Source organism: Odontesthes bonariensis, chromosome 6 (assembly GCF_027942865.1).
Source record: "Odontesthes bonariensis isolate fOdoBon6 chromosome 6, fOdoBon6.hap1, whole genome shotgun sequence".
NCBI lineage: Eukaryota > Metazoa > Chordata > Actinopteri > Atheriniformes > Atherinopsidae > Odontesthes > Odontesthes bonariensis.
The window spans coordinates 11854636-11867944 of record NC_134511.1 but is presented as its reverse complement, the minus strand read 5'-3'; the positions used below and the strand labels follow the sequence as shown (position 1 = coordinate 11867944).

The window sequence follows — 13309 nt, the reverse complement described above, 5'->3', positions numbered from 1 at the left end:
ACCTTAAAGCAATGGATATTTGTGTTAATATAGTAAATGCATTGAAAAACAATTTAAAGCGTGAGTGTTATCATCAGTAATGATTGTGGATGTAAAGTCTTCAAAGAATGTTGAACAAAATGATAATTTCAAAATGAGACATCATGAATAACTTTTTCTTTTTCTTGAGAGAATGTCTCATGGGGCAAAGCTTCACAATCATTGGTATTGAATAAATAATGAATATTTGCAGCTGATGATGAATTGCAACATGGTATGAATGATGTATGAAGGTTGAAATTCCTCAACAGAAAAATGTTGAATTATTTTAGGGTAGGGCTTCAGGCATAAAGTGGAGAAAGGCCTCTCTGTTTGAAAGTCTGCGGCTTTGTTTAGTCACCCACTCTGGCAAAGTGGGTCAATACTGACCGCTAAAGGGTCCAATCAAGCATTTGGGTGGGGGGGGGGGGCATGTATGTGTCAAAGCTGCAGCAAGAAGGAGGATCAGGGAAGGTGGGGGGGCAAGGAGGGGCAAGAGAGGGCGGGTGGTAGGGCAGGCAGGTGGGCAGTGGAGCAGATGCGAGCAGAGCAGAGGACGAGCTTCACGCAAAGACACAGTCCCGTCGATGCCTCCGTTACAGCCTGGAGCAGGAAGGGGGAGGGAGGGAAAACAGAGACAACATTAAATTGTAAGCAGTCTTAACACACAGCCCTGCAGGACACCACAGAGTTAGTAGTCTATGTTGAGACAAACAGTTTATGAAGCAGAGCAAGCAAGTTTGCAATACCTACCATCACTGTATTCGTGGTTTCTTTTAACTTTGCCATTTTAAAACTGAAACAAACGGCATTAAAAAGAGGCTTTGTTGAAATAAATGCCTGAATATGTTTTGCATTGTGAGCAATATGTGTCCAAATGCTGCCTTGATGGATGAAATGTGTCTTATATGTGCGCAGTTTGTTTATAGCTTGTAGCAGAAAGTTCTTGTGCTTTTTAACCCAGAATATTTTTTTTTTCTTATTGAATTTGAATGAGGTCCCTCAAGGATATATACTTTGCTGCCCAAGTTAGTACACTTTCACTTATTTTTCAACAGATTGGTATAAAAAAGCTTTAAATCAAGCTCTTATAGGAAGCATTAGTAAGCCCTTAAGACACTTGTTAGCAGTTTATAGACAGTTTATGAATATCAATAAAACTCTTGAGTTTCATGTTGCTGTTTTAACTATTTTAAAGCACTACAAACAATTTAAACAGTCCACTTTTTTGTCATTGTTACACTTTTTATTTTTTGAGATGCTTTGATTAATACATGCTTCATTATGCATTTATAAGCAGTTCTAACATGCACACATTAATAATAAACTATGTTTTTCTCTGCTGCCATATCTAAAATGTCAGCAGTCTTTTATTAAGGTTAAGAACTCGTTTACTATCCAATAATAATCTGTTAATTTATATTTAAGAACTTCTTTCTTTCTTTACTGAGTTATTTTTTCTTGGATTATAGGGGCCAGAGGGTATAGTTACCTTGAAACTCTGTAGTGATGACAGTACAACACAGGGATTATTTTAGTCCAATTTGTCATTTAAAATTTTAGAAATAGCATAGATTATGTAACTAATATTGAGTTATCTTCACTGGTTGACTGATTTGGTTTTGGTTTGGTGACGGTTTTGGTTTTGGAAGGAAATGCACTTATGATTTCTTGTGACCTGAAGTTCTTTTGCCTACCGATGTGGAACACACTTATTGTAAGTCGCTTTGGATAAAAGCTTCTACAAAATGACCGTAATGTAATTTAATGTAATGACTTTTTATTCATCTATTTATTTTGGGCCAAAAGACAGACCCAGGAATGATAAAACTGTGTTCCATACAGTAAAAATGGACACAAATTAGACTGCACAATTACGTTTTTTAGTGACTGTTTCATGTTTGCTATAGGAATCTTTGTTCTGCAACTTTTTGGCCATCATTATCTTGCATTTTTGAAACAATGAATTACAGGCAAACGGCAAGGACAGCAGAAAATACACACCGCTATTGACTGGTCAATCATAACGAAACCCTGCTCTAAAGGAATAAAATCTAATTTATTCCTTAGAGGACCATATTTTTCAAACTTTCAGCGCATTAGATGAAATGCAGATTTTAAGGATTTTCACATTGGCTTTATCTTTGAGAGATTGTATGGGGGTGTGAACACGTTTTTTTTAGGTTTAGAAAGTAACTGCTGTGAAATAACTTGATCAAATGAAAATTATTTATTTCTCTAATAGACTTTCTTCTTCAATGAGAGGCCACAGTTTGTCTGAGACTTTTTTTTCCAGCTCTCTTTTGCTTGTTAAGCAGGGAGGGGAAATGGTCACTCACACAGTAAGCTTTGTCTTTGTCATTAAATCAATCATTGAAAGTTTTAAAAACGGATTTCTAAATTAACATTAGTTGCCAATAAATGTCGAATCTATTGTCTTAAGGTATTTCAAGGTCTTTTAAAACAGAAACTGCTTGCTCTTTGTTCATAGCTGTACCCACACACAGAGACCTGCTGTGACTTCCTGACTCTGATCAACTTTATCAGGACGAAAAGACGGAAGATAAGATGTTGCACATAAACTTCCAAAATGAGGTAAAGTTACTCTAGAAAAGGTTTAAAACACTCCGTTATGTATCGCTGCATGTATTGCAGCTTGTGAATGTAAAGTTTTGCATGATTTAAACCACTGTGGATCTTAGTGAGTCCAAATGTCACCGTTGTTGCACATCGTTTGCCAGATGGGCCGGCACAGGGCCTGCTGGAGGGGACGAAAGGGTCACATCCTCTATTCACTTGCATTATGTAAGATTTATTTTTGGGATGCACTGTTCAAATCAGCATGGTTTGCCAAGTGGTTGTCAGATAGTCAGCCACTCACAGGCTCTTGCTTATGATGTGAAATCACAACAGTTTGACCACATAAATAAAAAACATTTTTCCCCTAATCTATCAGACAGGCCTCCTCAGTTTGTACTCAGTCAGTAAGACATTTCCAGCTGATTTGACAAGACGAATATTTATGGCATTGGCATTAAATTCATTTGCTCACTGAATGGGGCCAACAGCTGCGTGGGATTCATTGTGGTGAACATGCAGGTGCTGTCAGTGTGATTCTTGGCTCCAAGGCTTAACAAGCGTCTCCTAACTGGCACGACATTGGACTCAGAAAGACTGAACCTTTAGTGCACCCCACTATATATGGTGCATCATGTAATGCTCCTGCTTCCCTTCTATCTTCCAAACATTTGCTTTAATGAATTCCATCTCTAGCATATTAAGCCATGTGGGTGGTGATAAAGAGGAAGCCACAGTCCTTCGAGGCTATGTGGCAGAGCTAATCTGTGTCTCTAAATTTCCTGATTAAAATATGAGTGTTTTTGTAGACCTAAACCATGTTTGTGAAAATGAACACAGAGTAGCCATAATTACTCTCATTAGATCAATCAAGGGACTTTTTTTAAAGCTTGTATTTGCATCTTATTTAAGAAAATTATGTTTTAAGACTGTTAAATATTTCCACCTAAGTCTCTAATCAAATCAAATCAAACTTTATTTATATAGCACCTTTCATACTAAAAAAGCAGCACAAAGTGCTTTACATAAACCACTGAACTTCTGGGTAGATCACTTTTAGATGTTTTGTTTTAATCTTTGGGGTGTTTAATTTTTTTGAGTTGCAGTCCATTGTACAAACTGCTCAACTCACACCAGAGACTGTAGTTAGCTTACTTTAGGTTATGTTAACTTTAGCAAAAATAGCAATATGATGAGTAGCCTCTTGCCACAACCTGAACTGGACCATCCGACCCCAGCCACATTCAAGTCAGCCATCGTGGTATGTAACACGATATCACTCCGGCAGAAGAGTAAGTTTGAAACCAACTTGCTCGCCATGTCAGTGAGTCTTGCCTTTGTCATATTATTTTATCATGTTATTAGTGTTTTTAAGATCTTAAGACCCTCAGTAAATGTAATTATATAGTACAATGGTACTTTTTTTTGTGGAGATTTTGCTGCTCTTATTCGTCAAACATATCATAATAATTTTATATATCTTATATTGCTGAGCAGCTAACCTTACCTAGCATTAGCTGGTAAGTTTTCATCTCACAACCTAACTTTAGCAAAGCCAAATGTCCATCCATCCATTTTCTATATCGGCTTAATCCAACTCAGGGTCATGGGGGGGCTGGAGCCTATCCCAGCTGTCATTAGGCAAGAGGAGGGGTACACCCAACACAGGTCACCAGTTCATAAAAAGACCAGCACATGTAGGACTTTAAGAACGCTATGCATCACCAAAGATGCTGTGTGAGTTTAAACAATACTTTATCATCCCAGCAACAAGCATTATCGGTGCTTTTTATCAGCTTCTCAGAAATCTCCATTTGTGAAGCTCAAACTTTGATACATCCTTCCAGCTAAGCCTTCATCCTTTCTGAGAGCTGCGGTGGAGTGGCGCCTGTCTTCATTCTTTTGTAACTCACAGATAAGCACAAATGGATCTTTTCCCTCAGTAAATAAAGGATATATATATATAAATGTGTTGTGTTTGTTTAATATTGAAACTCTTTAAAGACTTGCCTTATAGAATATACATTGAAACAGAATGCAATGATTTACCAATATTATAAACCAATATTTTATTGAGAAAAGAACATAGAAAACATATCAAATGTTGAAAGTGAGAAATGTTACCATTTCATCAAAAATATTTACACATCTTGAATTGGATCACAGCAACATATATTAAAAAAGTTGGAACAGGGCAGCAAAAGGCTTGAGATATAAGTGGTACTGAAAAGTAAGAGCTGGAAGAACATGTTGCACCTAGTTATGTTAAATGGCAATAGATCGGGTATAAAAAGAGCACCATAGAAAGATAGAGTCTCTTGAAAGAGAATGGGCAGAGAAATAATATTTACAAAAAAAGGCATGATTTTGTCATGGAAATCCCTGCATTAGCTTGGGGACACTTCCAAAAGTCATTGTCTATGAACGCAGATGCAGGTTAAAGATCTATCGTGCAGAGAAGCAGCTATATGTACACATGATCCATAAACTCCTCTGTCTTCTCTGAGGTAAAGCTAATTTAAAACAGACTGAGGCTAAGTGAAAAACTGTGCTGTGGTCAGACAAATACATTCATAATAAATTTATCTATTTTTAATCATTGATGCTGTGTCCTCCAGACTATAGAAGACAGGGGCCATCTGGCTTGTTGTCAGTTCGAAAGCCTACATCTCTAATGGTATGGGCTGCATTTGTGCCTATGGAACTGGCAACTTGTACAACTGGAAAGGCACCATCAATACTGAAAGGTATTTATAGTTTTTAAGCAACATATAACAAAGAAGACTCAGGACTATTGAGCAACTTGAATCCAATATTAGACAACAATTCAACAGCTTTTTTCTCCCAATGGTCCATTAACTAGTTCAACTCAGTTTCCAGATGTTTACAGACTGATGTTAAAAGAATAGGGGATGTTGCAAAGTGGTAATAATGGTTCTGTCCCAACTTTTTGAAGACTTGTTGCTGCCATCAAATTCAAGATGAGAGATTTTCTATGATTTTTACACATAAGTGTATTGTCCATCATGAGCTTACACTTAATAAACATTGCTGTTATTTTTGTCTTTTTATGTCATCATGTACCGTAAAAGGAAGTGCACTGAACCACATCAGGTTCTGACACTTAAGTCCACAGAAACCAAAGATTCATACTCTGATGGGCTTGAGCCTGTCTAGAATTGAGTGATGAGGATTTGTTTTACACCCCAGTGGCTGAAGCTGAGGAGGTAGAGAAGAAAGGAGGAGGACAGGTAAAGCTCTACCTATCAATTTATTACTCCTTTTTTCTGCTCCTTGCCCTCACTACTTCAGCTTCTTCAACCATATAGTCCCAGTTTTGACAGTGAATGATACACACACACAGGCATGCACACACTATCATGAGCATGCTAACTTGTTCACAGAAAAGTTTAAACAAATGAGAGGCAGAAATTGCAGGATTTGTACTCGTTGAACAGCTTTGTTGATGAAACTGTCATTTAGAGCTTAAAATTTTCTGAAATATCAAATCGAATGAGCTTCCAGACAAATTACTCAAATGACTTCTTATATAATAATACTGAGTATTATATAAAGTTATTTACACTCAAGAGAAATGTTCGCTGAGACCCAATTTGCACCTGGTAACACATGATCTATACTCTGAAAGTTATGAACTGCGATTGGATCTAAGCCAGGTATAAATGGAAAGGTACAACATGGCTGCATTAAATAAAAATCTATCTAAAACCAGCAAAAAGTCGCTACGACTTTGATTCCCAAAGCTGTGTCATTCATGTGTTTTTTTGGACATTTCAATGTTTGTAAAAGGGAAGACTTGCATGGAGATGTGTATCAGATGTAGATGAACATTAGAGAGCATCTCTCAATACTGTCCTTAAACTTTTTCTACAAGAGCATTTGGAAATCCTGTCATACGAAAAGTCAATCAAAAATGATATTGCATATGGCTGAGATGGAAAAAGAGGAGGTATGTGACCTCTAAACTTACCAAACAGATTTTGTTTAACATCAAGAATGTGTTGACAATGGAATGACTGACTTTACTTTGCTAACATCTGATCACAATCAAAAATACACCCGCTTAGTTTCTAACTTTATGATGTAGACTCTATATGCAACTTATGAATGCAGGCACCTAAAGACTAATTAGATATGGTCCCCTCACATACTGCCAATGGACGGTAATTTTAACCCGGGAATCACATCATAATTCTGAGCTGTCAGACATTGTGACGACTCAAAACTTTATAATGCAGTGTTTCCCATGTCTACCCTCCAAATTCTGTCAATGCAGCATAATGCCAGGTGTAAACGAGGCCTTTAAGGTCACCTCTTCCTGCAGATTTTTGAATTAATCAACACTCTCGGACGTGGAGGGCAGCTTCACGAAGGGACCCACGCTAACAGAGAACAAAATGGCAAATATGTGTTTTCGACTTCATGTTGCATTTTTATTATACTCTGCTCTAATCAAGGTCATTAGTCTGCATTACCTTCTTTAATTATAGTTCATAATAATATATCAGATGCTAATATTGCACATTATTTGGCGGGCTAATTTGTTAATTGAAATAGAAAAAACTGTTTTATTCCTGTTTCCAGTAAAGTAAACCAACTTGTTATCATTCAACAGCATTTAAATATAAACTGGAATTATCGTAAACTTACTTCCCGCTGGCTGTAGTTTTTCCAAATAATTAATCCATCTAAGTCGATCACATGGATGTAATGGAAACAAGTAAGAGGTGAAATAAACCTGTTAACATGAGGAAATGTCTATTAATTGTACCTGCTCGGTAAGCAAAGCTTGTTAAGGGAAGATGTTTTTTCTTAATCCTACATAACTTTTAAAGAAGCCTTTTTTTTTCTTTGTTCATTAGATTGACATTTGGGAAAACAGAAAATTTTAATATTGTAAGGTCTTCGGAGGTCCCTGTTTTACTGCAATGTGGCTGCTTGCTTTGACATTTGCTCACTGCATAAAAAACTTAAAGCTACTGGTTGTTAAGCTCAGCAAGGCCTCTATGGTTTTTATTTATTCTATAAACATTTATTCCTCTATATCATAAAGAAATTGTTTATACCTGGATACATTATCATTATTACTTGAAAATCAGAACAAAAATATAAATAAATAATCCTTAATGAGTTCCCATATATGATTGTAACAAATATTTCTGCAGTAAAGACTAACTCGTCACCAAAGTAAAATATGGATTCAGGTTGACTTGGATAAATATGACAGAAATGAAAGAGAAAAACATTCAAAATGAAAACATTGTTTTATTGTCATACATTTTGTAAAGGATGAGTGCAAATAAAAGAACTCATGACCAAAATCTACTCATCACTAAGCCATGGACCATAAGGCATTATTAAATACAAGCTTTTTTGGGAGCTATAATCTACAATACCAGGACGAAATCAAGGAAAAGAAACAACACAGTATCAATGCAATTAGAGGGAAAATGGAGGAAAATAAATTTTAAGTGAACAAAAAAAACAGAAGGCAACGAAAAAAAAACACAACACAATTTATACATTCAAAAGAAAAAGTTCAAAAAGTTCACAAGGATTATTAGTATTACGGCAAGTGACGATAAAACATATTCTACAATCTGTTATGTACACTTGGCACGAATGTTCTATCTTTGATTGTTTTCAATTCAGGTTGTTGTCACCTGTGGCATGTGTACAGGTTGTAACTCTTTTAGTGAAATTCCAGTCTAATAGTTTATATAGTCTATAAATATAGTTAAACAAACATTCTCTCAAACAAAGCTGTGAAAAGTTTTGCAAAGCCCGACGTAAAATTTGAGATCAAATTGCTCAATGGACAACAGGTTGTCAGAAAATGCTCAAATATTACATGTATGTGTATATATCTGTATCTATATATATTTATAGATACAGATAAATACATCTATGTATATATGTATATAGTTGTAGGATTTTTTTTTTTGTCATAACAAGAATCAATCTTTGAAAGTCCTTTTCATGCACTTGAAAGTTGTAAACAGTACAAATATAAATGTTCCACTTACAATATTTGAATCCCAGCAATTCCAAAATAGACAGACAGACTCCAAAAAACAGCAGCAGATTTTTTTGTATGCATTTTCCAACACCGGCATTGTGTATATAATGAGGTGGAAAATGGCTATTTCACATGATTGGATTGTCTCTATCTATCCGACATGTCTGGGGAGAATAAAAGCAGTATACAGCTCAAATGATGCCTCAGATTTTGTGATGATTCATAGTGATATGCCTCAGTTTGGCTCCATTTCTAAAGATACAACATTTAACATATACTTTGATATACAGTATGAAGTGAAAATGGCCTAAGTTTGGCTTCAGCATCCGGATATGTCTTTTCTGATATGTTAAAGGGAAAGTTTAACTTGCTCATATCCCATTTGACCATATTTTATGCTCGGAAAGTCAGAAATTCACACTAACGGTTTGTTCAAATTAGATACGATTGCACAATTAAGATTAGTTTGTGCTCTACAGTAATCTTTAGCAATGTTGTAGTAAAAAAAAAAATGAAATAAAAAAAGATAAATACTGTAAAATATGAAAATCTTGAGAATTGTTGTTAAAAATGATCAAAGGCTTTCATTTTGTATTCAGAGAGTAAATTACAGAGTTACAGCGCTTCACTAGGAACATGTCTGACGTCCACAAATGATACAAACGGTTATAATGGATATGATTAAAAAATGTAAGAATCAAAATCAGTGGCCCTCATGTTCCAATCAGAACGGAAATGGCAGATAATCATTACATGCTGTGCAAATTATACAGCATTCTTTCCCATGGTGCATCCTATCTAATTGTATAAATGCACAGATATTAGTCGTGTGCATGTGCCTGTGCCTGTATTGTACACAATTAGCCTAGTATTTTGTCCCTGGTCTATTTCAATCCAATTAGAAGTTGAGGAGTTTCTGCTGCCCATGCATTACATTAGAAGGGTTTGGATATCGCACCCCAATAACATAGAAAATTGAGCAATACATTTTTCCTAAACCTAAACAAATTGTTTAGTAAAAGGGCAACGGTGACTAAAGGTCGTCGTGTTGGACAGGAGAAAATCCTTTGCACAAAAACCGTCTGATATTCCACCAGCCAACATCATAATATATGCTTTTTTCACTTCATATACAGTAACAGGAACTAGTGAGAAATTTATTTTTGAGCCCAAGAATTTTAGTGAGGGAAATGGGACAAGCAGTGTTTAAAAAAATGAAGCATAAATCAATTTTATGACTATGTCATAAACTGCTTTGAAACGGTGCTGGGGGGCTCGGCTAAAGGGACATTTTTTCTGTATTATTTTTACCGTGTGGAAAGATGAACTTTTTCAAAATGACCCATCTCACATTCATTAAAATTTACAATTTATGTCAACTGCTAAAGATAGTAGCAGCAGCCTTTGCCATCATCCCTTGAAATGCATCTTGGGAGGTTCCTTGGATTAGCTCGACTTGACGCGAATATAGCGCCTTGTACTCATTTTACTCATTTCAATAGTTGGACATTTTCTTTTACTGGTTAACAATGACAAGAAAGGGAAGACCTTTAACTTTACACATGCTTAACTTGTAATATGTCTTTTACAGGAAAAAAATGTCTTCACAGGCCAAATAAATAACTTAAATGGTCATGTAAATCTCTCAGATATTTTAAGATATCGCATCAAAGTGTCGCATGAATGCAGAAATGGGAGTCTTCTCAGGTTAATACATAACTTATTAAGAATTAGCCACGCTTTTTTAATAAGGATCTGTAAAGGTGGCATATTGATGGAATGAAATTAGCTGATATTATGGTGTTGACGAGTTTAGAGTTAGATTTTTATCTCTATCTAATATAATATATAGCTATCATTACCTATTCAAGGTAAAATGATAGCTCTGGGAGATACGGGCTCAGTGAGAGCGTATCTGACAGGTAATCATTTCTGCAACAGTTGAGATACATTTCGAGTGTCAGCGATTTCACAGATCAGTGTCGAGTGAGGGAATCCTGCTCTGACTGCTCAAAGGCTGTAATTGTTCAAACATCTACCATATGTTCACAGGCAATTTTCAAAGCACTGGCTGATCAGAGAACAGTCTCCTATCAAAGAACTGGGCCAACACATTCCCACACAAACAGGGAGGCTGGCTTTTTCACATTCAAATGGTACAATGTAAATATGAGGACGTTTTGAGATAAACACATAACCTGGACATCCACGCAGGAGAGACTGTGAGGTAACAATGACAAAATGGTTTACACAGTTGACAGACTTGATGATGAGATAATGTCATGGAAATATACAGTGTGTGATGTTTAACAGTTACATTCATTCGGGAAAAAAAAAGACATGGAAAAAAATTTACATTTGTTCTCAAACATGTATTTTTTCCAGGATGATGGGATTTCTTGAGAGTAACAAACGAGATACATCCAAGAAATAAATCAAATATAATGAAGGGAACAAGTGGGAAAAAAAAAACGTAAAGGAAAGCTATCCAGTATGGTTCAAATCAATTCAAAGAAAACATGAGTCCCGACTGCTCTGAGAAACTGGACAGTCAACTTATCTGTGCACACACATGCCGACATTCCATGAAAATACACACAGCATGGGGCAGTTTTCATCACTGGGCTGGCTTTTGGATTCAGTGCATTCTTTGAGGAGGAGGGGTTATTTATGTGGAGTTATGGCGGCTGCTTTTTATGGTGGCCGATTGTTTGCTGTTTTAATGTCCCTAACTCATTTGACATACTCAGCTGACTTCCAGAAGTGCCCTGGGTGGGAAAGCCGGCGGTTCCTTTTTGGCAACTTTTCCAGTAAATCTACCAGCTTGGAGAAGCTGGGCCGCTCTTCCTGCTTGTACGCCCAGCACAGGAGCAGAATGTCCTGGAAACGAAACAGAAAGCAAGCTCTTAGATTCTGCCATGTTTCAACTATGAAAGGCGAGTTTGACACCAAGATAAGAAAACCGTTTACTCGCTTTCGGGTGAGGTTCAGGCAGTAAAACAACGCTTCACTGAAATGTTTCTGTTTTGTCAAATCCTGCGTTTAGGCAATGACTAACCCTATGCTTGGTTAGGATAAGGGAAATATCAAGTTTAGGACAGCATTTCATGTTTTTGGACTCTATTGTGTCACTTCTCTTGGTGACATGTCTTCACAAAAACACATCTTGACAGAAGAACTGTCATTTCCTATTTGAGTTTAGGCAATAAACATATTTGGCTAGGGTTAGAAAAAGAACATGGGTGAGCTTGAATACATCCTTTGTACTACAGGTGTGTGCAAGTGGTCTGAAAACAACTGAAAGTCAGTTACAGCAATTTACCTCACTGAGCACACAGTATCAAGAATGCAACACATGGAGCAGCAGTGGTGGCCATGACACATAGCTTTAGAGAGGACTTTTAGGGGACATCCCAGGGACCTTTTTTCTTTCGGCAAACAATAAATAAATATAAGGCATACATGAAGTCTATGAAACCGCATTAAGTTTGTGTTTAAACCAAGACTGGAGGTGTTTTAAAGAGTGAAGAGGGTGGAGATGTTCAGCAAGGTGAAGGCAAGAAACATGTTGCACTATTTGGCCAATATATAAAGCCATATTTGCAACCATTTCTCCTCAGAGAAGGCCCATAGTGTTACATTTTGACCTGAGACCCTTTGCACATTTTTGCCATTTTTCTTGTAAATTAAAAATGATTTCCTTATATCTTGCTAGTGCTGCCTGAATTTAATCAATTCCACAGCTGTGAGTGGAACTTTAAGTTTAATTAATTTAAATTAAATCCTGGCCAGTTTTTTGTATAAAGCGCAGTTGAAAATTAAAATAATGGTGGTTTCTAATTATAGCCTTTGAAAAGTTTTGTACTTATAATTTCACTGATGACCATTCCTCAAAAACTTAGTTTTCATCTTTAATATTCTAATTTCTTCACTTTTTTTTTTATTTCAGCTCTGGGCAGGATGTCTCCATCATGCAAAGCTTGTTTTAATACTAATAGAACATGGGGGGCCAAAAATGATTAAATATCTCATTGATGGTTCAAACATGAAAATTTACCAGCTATTAATTGTTGAAGAAGCAGAATGTGTGACATATTGAAAAGAAATAGAAAAGACGCTTACCAATATCTCCTTCCCCATGCCAGTTTGGGCGAGGTTGGGCTTCATCCCACTGCCAATCTGCCATATGATCACCTCTGCAGGCTGACTCTTGTAAGGCCACTCACGTGCATGTAACTCATACCAGATGGTGCTGTGAAGACAGTGGAGCAGAGCAGGTCAGTGCTGTGGACCGTCTGGTCATCAACGACTTTAAAAGACTCCTATAAAGGGTTCACTTGCAGGCCAGAGCAAACACAACCGTTTATTGTTGCAGTACCAACTACAGTAAACCATTAAACTCGTTGCTCTCAGATTTAAGATCTGCACAGAAGCATAAATTGGTTTGGTCTTCAAATTCGGAACCATTTTATCTAAAAGTTAGAGGCTTTATAATTACGGGTGAGGCTAAATTAGTATACACCGTGTTCCCTGTGCAAATAAGCTTTTTTTCATTCCGCACCTGCACGTCAGGTTGAGTAGAATAAAAATAGCTCTTCGCCAGGAGTAAAGGAAAAAAAAAACTGACGGCTGATTGTTGATGAATATGCATAACAGCCAAGAGGGTCACCTCTA

General features: G+C 36.6%; 1 protein-coding gene across 4 annotated transcripts in view; it reads right to left on the bottom strand.

Annotated features, from left to right (window-relative positions):
• Window positions 1–438: 438 nt before the first annotated feature.
• The window catches only part of ksr2 (kinase suppressor of ras 2), a 125027-nt gene continuing 112156 nt past the window's right edge, over window positions 439–13309 (bottom strand). For 3 of the 4 annotated variants that reach the window (XM_075467392.1, XM_075467393.1, XM_075467395.1), the window contains 2 exons: window positions 12758–12887; window positions 9475–11515 (listed from right to left, as the gene is read on the bottom strand). In XM_075467392.1, the coding sequence (XP_075323507.1) occupies window positions 11369–11515; window positions 12758–12887 (277 nt within the window). In that variant the 3' untranslated portion in view covers window positions 9475–11368. Of the gene's footprint in view, window positions 622–9474; window positions 11516–12757; window positions 12888–13309 lie in introns of those variants that run through there. The other variant, XM_075467394.1, reaches the window with a different exon arrangement.